Genomic DNA, 8,322 nt, shown 5'->3' with positions numbered 1-8,322 from the left:
TCCTGCCGAGCTGGGAGCCAGGGCCTGGGGAGCCGGGCGGGGCCGGGCCCGGGGAGCAGCTCCCACGCATGCACCCCGCTGTTTTTATCTGCAAACAGGTGCTGGCGTCCTGCGTGAGGGGTGTCCGTCCTGCTGCAAGTCGAGGTTAGCCCCCGAAATAGCTTGTGAATGCAGGTTGCAAACCGCATTAACATTGGTGTCGTAGGTGGCAGTGTGCCCATCGGTGTCATGGCTGTGTCATGACTGTCAGTAGTCTTGCTGACCTGACGGGCTCTGGAGTAGCGGAACGTAACCCATTACTCATTTTTAAAATGTCTGCTGGTCACTTGCTAGCAAGCCATTTCCAAATGGAAGCTCTTGTCAGGGCTGATGGCGTGTGTCAGGCAGCGCTTTGGTGACAGGGGTGCAGGAACCATCTTAAACCCCCCTCAGCAGGGGTTTTGAACAGCTTACTTGCTCAGGGGTGAGTTTCCCAAAGCCGCCAACTCCAGGGAGCTATGCTGCAGCTCCTGTTTGTCTCTTGTGACATTTGCATTTTGTTCTTAGCTTTAGAACCACTGGGTTGCACAGATGCTTCTCAAACGTCTCACAACCCATCAAGTTACTTCAGCCATGCTTTATTTGGGGTGTTTTCGTGCAGGGGAAGTGAAATTGGTGAGCCTTTAGCTAGTTTCTGCACTTTCCACAGAAACTAACTTGAAGCAGAAGTTACTGATTTTGGCTTTGTGGTAAGCACTGGTTGAAAGAGCTGCAAAAAGAGCAGAAACAAAGTTGAACAGGACCCCCTGCGATTAATACAGGAAGTGGGTTTTGGCCTGGAAGTAATAGGAGAGCTGATCTGAGCAGTGTCAAATGCTCCTGTTTCACCTGGTTGGATGTTGGTCTGGCGGTGTCATCACTAAGCAGCACTACCTGTCCACGCCTTTCCCAGGAATGTCAGTAGCCAGGTGTAAACAAGCCAGATCCCATCTCTTTTCATGCCAGGCTCTTGCCAGCTGGCTCCTTTTCCGGTTAGCAGATTCAGGTACGTTCAATCCTCAGATCAGATTCCAGAGTGTGTGTGTAGGCAGGCTGAGCAGATCAAAGCTATCGATGTCCCCTGGATTGAGGGGAGACACGGGTTACACAGCCTGTGCACTCATGCCAGAGCTCCTTCAATTTATTCTTTTCTTGTTTTGGGTTTAGCATCCATAATGTACTGGCTCTGCCCTGGTCAGAAATGGGCTGGGCTCCATTTTACTTAGGGCAAGGGAAACTCTGTCCTCAGCACCTTATCCTTGCCTGTTTTACTCCAGCCATCAGTACTGCACTTTCAGCTTCCTAGAGCTCTGATGTTGTTCTTTGAGCCTGGGTCAATATTACAAATTGAAAGGCAGTGCTCTGGCAACCTCACTGACTGATGTTTGTTTTTTAGTGACTGTTATGCTGGAGGAAGGTGTTCCCTGGACAGTCCTGGAGACAGAAGCACTGTATTTCTAGAGCAGGTACAGTACAGACAGCAGCCAAACAAACCTCTTATTCCGTGGCAGGCCTTTACCTTCGCTTGCAGAATGTCCCCAGGAGGGGGAGGACTAGTTGGCACTTGGCCTTTCTCTTGCGACTGCTGTCTAAGGAACCTGTGGTGTTGGGGTTGTTGCAGTGTGAACTTGCACCTCTGCCCTAGCAAACTGGCCTGCAAAAAGCATTGCCAAAATAGAGCAGCAGAGAAGTTGGGTCTCTGTGCCTGGGAAACTCCTTCTGAGCTGTAGAGATCACATGCAGAAAACAAGTGCAGTTCCACTTGTAAGGTGAGTCAGCGGTCTTGGGGCAATTAAGAACTGGTTTGCCAGATGACTTGTATTGTTAGGCCTGTACATCTTTTACATCCTTCCAGTAGAGCAAGTCAGATAGGTGAAATTATTCAGCTAGTGATGGTACAGTGGAAAGGAGTGATGGTGATCCCTGGTGATTTTGTTGTTCCTCTGGTAGCCTGAGGACCCAGGCAAGAAGAGATGCTTAACTGTTGATGGTATGTTTGGAAGAACTAGACAAGCTTTCAGATGCAGAGTTTTCACTAAAAGTGGTATAATTGATACTAAACTCTCAACAGTTGTTCTCACCTTGCACTTACAGTGGTGACCTGCTGCTTCCATTTTGAAACTGATGGAGGACTTGTGTGCCTGAAAGCTTGTCAGATTCCCAGCTCTAATTTCTCTAACAGGAGAGATTACCTCCTATATACAGAACTTGTTCATAAACGGGGATGGAAATACTATATTCTGTTCTATGTGTGAATTTCTGCAGAATCCATGAGTCAGATAGTTATTTTGTACTATTTCTGAACCCTGCAGATTGCCTTTGTACTGTCTCCTCCGCCCTGCTGCAATGAGTGGGAAGTCCTTGCTCTTAAAGGTCATTCTCCTTGGGGATGGTGGAGTTGGGAAAAGTTCCCTCATGAACCGGTATGTCACCAACAAGTTTGACTCACAGGCTTTCCACACAATTGGTGTGGAGTTCTTAAACCGGGACCTGGAGGTGGATGGACGTTTTGTGACCCTCCAGATTTGGGACACTGCGGGACAGGAGAGATTCAAGAGCCTGCGAACTCCCTTTTACAGGGGAGCAGACTGCTGCCTGCTGACCTTCAGCGTGGACGACCGGCAGAGCTTTGAGAACCTCAGTAACTGGCAGAAGGAGTTTATCTATTATGCTGACGTGAAGGACCCTGAACACTTCCCATTTGTAGTCCTGGGCAACAAGATAGACAAACTTGAGAGACAAGTGAGCACAGAGGAGGCCCAGGCTTGGTGCATGGAAAATGGTAACTATCCGTACCTGGAGACTAGTGCCAAGGATGACACCAATGTGGCAGTGGCATTTGAGGAGGCTGTGCGACAGGTGCTGGCGGTAGAGGAGCAGCTAGAGCACTGCATGCTGGGCCACACCATTGACCTGCACTCCAGCTCCAAATCAGGGTCTTCCTGTTGTTAAGAGTGGCTGCTGCTTTGGGAACATCTCTTGAGCCAGTGGCTGGATCAGAATAAGTGCAGACAGCTCTGGGCCACTCTGAGGAGAGTGGCTGTGAGGACAATAGGTAGTTTGCTTGCTGGGGAGTTGCAGCCTCACCATCTGGCTGGAGTTTTCAAGCACAAAGGATGTATCTGCAGGAGGGAGCTGTCAAAAGAGCATGTGAATGTAGTCCTGCTTCCACCTCTACCTGTTTTAGCAGGTTTAAAGGACTGGGTTAAAGTCCTTTAAATTCACTAAGGACAGTGAATTCTGATCTGTACCAAGAACTGTCTGTGGAACAAAAACTGAGAGTGCTCTAGACACTCATTGAAGTCTTTTAGTCCTGAACTAAAAAAAAAATACTAGACCCTCTAAACTCATGACCTTACTGCCAAAGGAAAGTCTGCTCAGCATAGTGAACAAAACCTGTTGTAGAGACTCTAGCCTATGCGACTGTGAGAATGCCAAATAGTAGAGTGGCTGGGATGTGTGTATCTGTTGTTTGGAATAAGTGCATTGTGTCTGAGACTGAATTATGCTGAGAATTGTTAGAGCTCTGATTTGAAGCAACGTACGAAGGAGAGATGGACCTGTGTTTGAATGTGGCAGCATCACTTCTTTGTAGCTGCCTATTTCTGGTCTGTTTTTCCTCACCTCTAACTTTGTCTTGTGTGAGTGTTATTTTGTGGAGAGGCTGGCTGCTTCTTGTTTAATATATGTTTCCTTGTCTCTTCTGGAGGCTTAACACCGGATCTCCCTTCTCATTGAAGGGAGAGAGATCTTCTTGAAGGCCTGGATGAAAAATACTGATATGGACACTTGCCGGGTCATGTCAAAGGGTTTAGAGTTACTCAGGAGTTCAGGAGATCTGGAGCATGAAACTTCAGCTGGTTTTGTCACAAGTACTCGCCATATCCAGATGATACGCTCTAGCAGACCAGATGGTAGGTGGGTGGGATGTCTCCTAGGTGTGCGGGTGCCTGGCAGTGTCACGCGTGGTCAGCTGTTAAGTCCATTTGCTTGATGTGCGGGGCTGGTGACCACTTGCTTCATTAGCTGGCAGATCAGTGTCTTCAGTTACTTTAGCACAGATGTTCCCATCTGGATGCTGTAACAAAGAACTGTTCACTTCATTACCTGTTACGTCAGGTGCAGTGCTGACTTACTCCCTAACGGGGAATCCAGTATGTTTTATCTGTAACTCATCTGACAGACTTTACTGGTAGAGGATGTCCAGTCAGTTAACTGCCCTTTGTTAATGGCTGCTGCATTCAGTCCGCTGGGGAGAGCTGCACTGGTTCCATGTCCGTTCAAGGTGGCTGAAAAATGGTGGGGGGGAGCAGGGAACCTTCTAGAAAAGGATGCCAGGCTTTGCTGATCCCAGCTCCTGCCCCCTACTAGGTTTTAGTCCCAAGCTATTTGCGTAGCAGAGAGAAGAGTGCTTACTGACTGCTGTCTTGACCATTGTAACCTCATGTCCTGCAACTTCCCATGCAAGTGTTTGTCCAAAACTGTGACTTGGCCTATAAGCACACAGGAGCCTGCCACAAGGAGAGCTTCCCTGAGTATGTTTCTGCTAGCTGCTGAATGCGGTTTGCACTGTGATGAGCTACGGGATGGTAAATTTTATAGCTCAAATAGAGCAGCCTCACTTATGCTGTACTTCAGAGCAGAGCAATCTCTGCCCTTATGCTGGCTGGTGACAGCTAATCCCCATTGCCGAGCCATCTGTGAGCATGCAGGGAGTCTCCTCTGGGGGAACTCAGGGTGATCCTGCCCTTCTCCGCAGGGCAGTGACATGTGGAAGGGACTGAAGCTTTAATGCAAAGTGCTTTAGAGGGATCTGATTTCTGAACAGGGCTCAACACTCATATTCACGGGAATAGGTAGGGAGTGCTTGCAGTCTCTGGAAAACCAGGTCACTTGAAGTATAAGAGAAGGCTCTGCCTCCGTAGCTGCAACAGATTTTACAGGATATTAAAAGTTATTGTTACTGTTTATTTACCAATGTCTGATCTCCCCAGGCCTCTAGATTTTTCTTCAGTTTAATACTGCTTGATATTTCCTTCATGATCCCAGTCTCTGTGACCTGTGGTTCTGATTTACATCTCTGAACAGACAGGTTCCCCCAGAGCTGGTCAGCACAGGACCCCGGGATCAGAACAGGCTCGTATGCACTGCCAGAGGTGCTGCTGAGGGAGCTCCCTGCAAGTGAAGCTGCTGCTTCCCCAGCACGGATCTCATGGGATCTGTGTGAGGACTGGCACCTCCTGTGGGAGAGGGCAAAGACCAAACAAGCACTACACTGAACAAGTGTAGGAAGCACGGGTGCAGCATGCTGTTTGCCGTACCCTGGGTGCATATTGACACTGACAGCTGAAGCTCAAGAGCCTCATTGTACGTGTGTAGACGGTATGTATTGCTGGAGGGTGTTACACAGCATCTTCTATTCCTAACAGACATCGGATCATTGACTTTTAAAAAAACCCCTATTTTATTAGGCTTATGTGTTTTCAAAATCCATTTTTAAAAGTATAGTATAATATATTTAATTTATTTTTAATTATGTGCACAATTTCCAAAGGAGCCAGGATTTTGAATTCTTTGTTGCAAAGTTCAGTGCCAACTGCCATCCCCTCCCCGTGTCCACTCATGCTGCTGTGTTGTTGCTATTGCTACAGAACTGGAATTGTAAAACGAAGAGTCTACCTTTATTTAAGCAAATAAACCATGGATGTATTCAAGTGAATTTAGGAATTGGCTGCCTTGGTTTATCAAAGTTTAAATCGGCTTCTGTTCTCCTGAGGGATGTGGAACTGGGTTGGTTATAGCATCTGGCAGAAAGAAGTCACTAAGAGATCAAAGAGGTTGGTTATCCCTGAATGTACCTACTAGACTGGTAGTTGAAGGAATATAACTTACTTACCAGCTGAATCCAGTGATCGGTTTTGTCTTTTCAAGAGTGTATCAGAAAACACTTTTGTAACAGAAATATTCCACATTGCGTCTGTCTCTTACTACATTTTAATTTTTGGCCTGGGCTCTCCACAGCAAGCTCGGTACTTTCCTTTGATTTCTTCCTGTATTCTTGGAACCAGTCCCTCAGGCTGCAGGGGGTTGTAACCAGGCATGATTTCCATAAGGAAAGACAGAAAGCAGCATATGGGGACTGTTCTCTTCTGCTGTCCTGCCAGGATGGTCGCTTATTTTGGGAAGCTTTCTCTGTGTTTGCAGAGTCCATGCCTGCCGTTTCTGTTGGCAGAACCTTTTAGTTTTTCTCTCTTCTCTGCTTGCCTATCCACACTTCAAGCAGCAATGTAGGGTTTCAAGTTCTCGGAACTCCTGCTTTTTAAATGTGGGCTGGAATATCTGGGGGCCTCCAGCATCTTATTTCAGCTGTTTCAAAACACAGCTGAAAACAGACGGCTGGTGTGACCTGGTGGGAGATGGTCCCAGCCTTGGAGGAGTTGTGGGGGTTGGGTGAGGCTGTCTCACATCAGCAAGGGTCAGTGGTTCCGATGGTTTAGACAGACTTTCCTGATGCAAGACATTTGTAAGGAAATGGGGCAGAGGCAGGAGAGATAGTGAGGCTGTTCCCTCATTCCCCCCTTTGCCATTGCAAGCACTAGAGGAGGGCTCAGTGGGTTTTGTCATGGGTTGGGGAGAGGATGGATCCCTGGAGGGCAAAGGAGTGTCTCCAAAGGAAGGCAGTGAGCTGCTGCTATGTGGAACAGGTGCTGTAGCATATCCCTGTGTGCTTGCAAAAGGGGAGGAACAGTGGGGAGTCTCCTGTTCCCGTCCATCCCTCTCTCCTACAGCCGTCTTGAGGATTTTGCTGCTCTGGGCCAAGGTAGTGCAGCTGTAAGGCCGTGCAGCTTCTTGGTGGGCTAAGGAAACTGAAATCTTCTCTGGAACTGCTAGTGGAGGGGCCCCAAATGGCTGCAGGTGCCCCGGAGTTGCTGTGCTCTCTGGGTGACCCAGGCTGCTCAAACACCAAACGTTTCCCAAGTGCAGCTCCTCCCTAGCTCCGGAGGCTGGCTTCTCACGGCAGTACAGCTGTAGGGAGGTTTCTAGGAACATGATCTCTCTGGGGACTGCATTTTCTTACATGTGTCTGTGGATGAGCAAAAAAGATACAGAGTCTAAAAATGGCCTTTCAGGAGCCTCTGAACCTCCCTCCAGGCTGCAGTTCTTAATAGGGAGTTTGCTGCAGCTCTGGTGCCAGGGGCACTGGCATGGTCTACTCCAGAGGAAGGAGCACTCAGCTCTGCTGAGGAGCGATGCAGTGGGAGGCAATGGCAGCTCTGACAGCAGTTGCCTGAAGGCCTCAGGTGAGTCAGAATCCCTTGACTGGGAGGCTGGGGCCTGGACAATCCGTGAAGTCAGTGAAATGGTGGGTTACCTCCTGAGGTGATTGCTTGGGCAAAAGCAATCGGGGATGGACAGAAGTACCCCTGGACCCCAGTGCTTGCATGGCTGGTGGAGCAGCTCTTTCCTGGTGGCTTCAGGGGGTTCTTCAGGGGCTGGTGCACATGGCCGCGTGCAGACACAGGACTCCCGTCTTCATGAGCAGCACAGCATCTGTCTGTGCTATTGTGAATCTTAGTCTTTCCCACGAGGACTTCCCACTTGCTATTCCCTCCTTGTCCCTGAGCATCTCCCTAGCAGAGCCAAACTGTGCAGAAATGGAGAGAAACCATCTGGGTGATTGAGAGGCAGCAGGTGAGACCTTCCTTTAGGGCAGATGGGTGGCAGCACCATGCCGTGGCCCTGGCAGGCAGGGCTGCTCGTCAGCTACTGCCCCCCCCTGCCGGGTCATCACTCGCAGCCCTTTCCCTGCCCTAACTGAAGCCAGGAGAGGGCTGGGGGGAGCTGCTGGAGGGGAGCAGCATGATGTGCCCTGCCACAGCTGGTGTGCCTGCTGCCTGCTTTGCTGGGTGTTAGCGCAGGCAGGGGGATGGAGGGCTGAGCTGTGGCAGCAGGCAGCTCATTGGGTTTTTCCTCCCTTCCGTGAGCCTTCCTGCTCGTCCCACACAGCCTTACCCCAGGGCTGAGCCTGAGCCCTTGCTAAGAGAGCGAGGCAGGGGACTGTGCCTACCTGTGTGGCTTCAAAGGAATTTGCTGTTAGGGGCTTGCAGATGGCCTTTGAATGGCAGCATCTGAACGTTCCATGTAGCTTTTATTTGCTCTTCCCTTGATTGGACTCTGCAGCACTGAGTGCAGTCCAAATGCAGGCGCTAGAGGGAGGCGGTAAGTTATTTCTTCCGATACGTGGCTGGTGGGCTGGCTTTGGTTTGGCGGCTGCCAGGGCACCCTTAGCAGGGGACGTGCCTC

General features: G+C 49.6%; 1 protein-coding gene across 4 annotated transcripts; it reads left to right on the top strand.

Annotated features, from left to right (window-relative positions):
- Positions 1-55: 55 nt before the first annotated feature.
- On the top strand, positions 56-5,469 carry RAB9B (RAB9B, member RAS oncogene family). Of its 4 annotated transcripts, none has more exons than XM_035888807.1 (3): positions 56-1,787; positions 2,331-2,441; positions 2,598-5,469. In XM_035888807.1, the coding sequence occupies exons 1-3, from the start codon at positions 1,756-1,758 to the stop codon at positions 2,968-2,970; spliced, it is 516 nt and encodes a 171-aa protein (XP_035744700.1). In that variant the 5' UTR covers positions 56-1,755; the 3' UTR covers positions 2,971-5,469. The 4 variants fall into 4 exon arrangements, with proteins under 4 accessions (XP_035744700.1, XP_009647372.1, XP_035744698.1 ...); XM_035888806.1 differs by having other exon boundaries at positions 132-144; positions 1,415-1,787; positions 2,331-5,469; XM_009649077.2 differs by having other exon boundaries at positions 56-1,484; positions 2,331-5,469.
- The last annotated feature ends 2,853 nt before the right edge of the window (positions 5,470-8,322 follow it).

This window comes from Egretta garzetta, unplaced genomic scaffold (assembly GCF_000687185.1).
Source record: "Egretta garzetta isolate BGI_Z169 unplaced genomic scaffold, ASM68718v1 scaffold1021, whole genome shotgun sequence".
Lineage (NCBI taxonomy): Eukaryota > Metazoa > Chordata > Aves > Pelecaniformes > Ardeidae > Egretta > Egretta garzetta.
Note: the sequence above shows the minus strand (reverse complement) of the source record. Positions and strands in the feature narration are given on the sequence as shown.

What these genes read in the sequence shown, in the direction of transcription:
- RAB9B (XM_035888805.1), top strand. Translation starts at nt 1,756, where the DNA reads ATGCAGAAAACAAGTGCAGTTCCACTTGTAAG. An exon ending in AGTGCAGTTCCACTTGTAAG is followed by an intron (nt 1,788 to 2,330) that starts GTGAGTCAGCGG and finishes TGAACCCTGCAG; the next exon opens with ATTGCCTTTGTACTGTCTCC.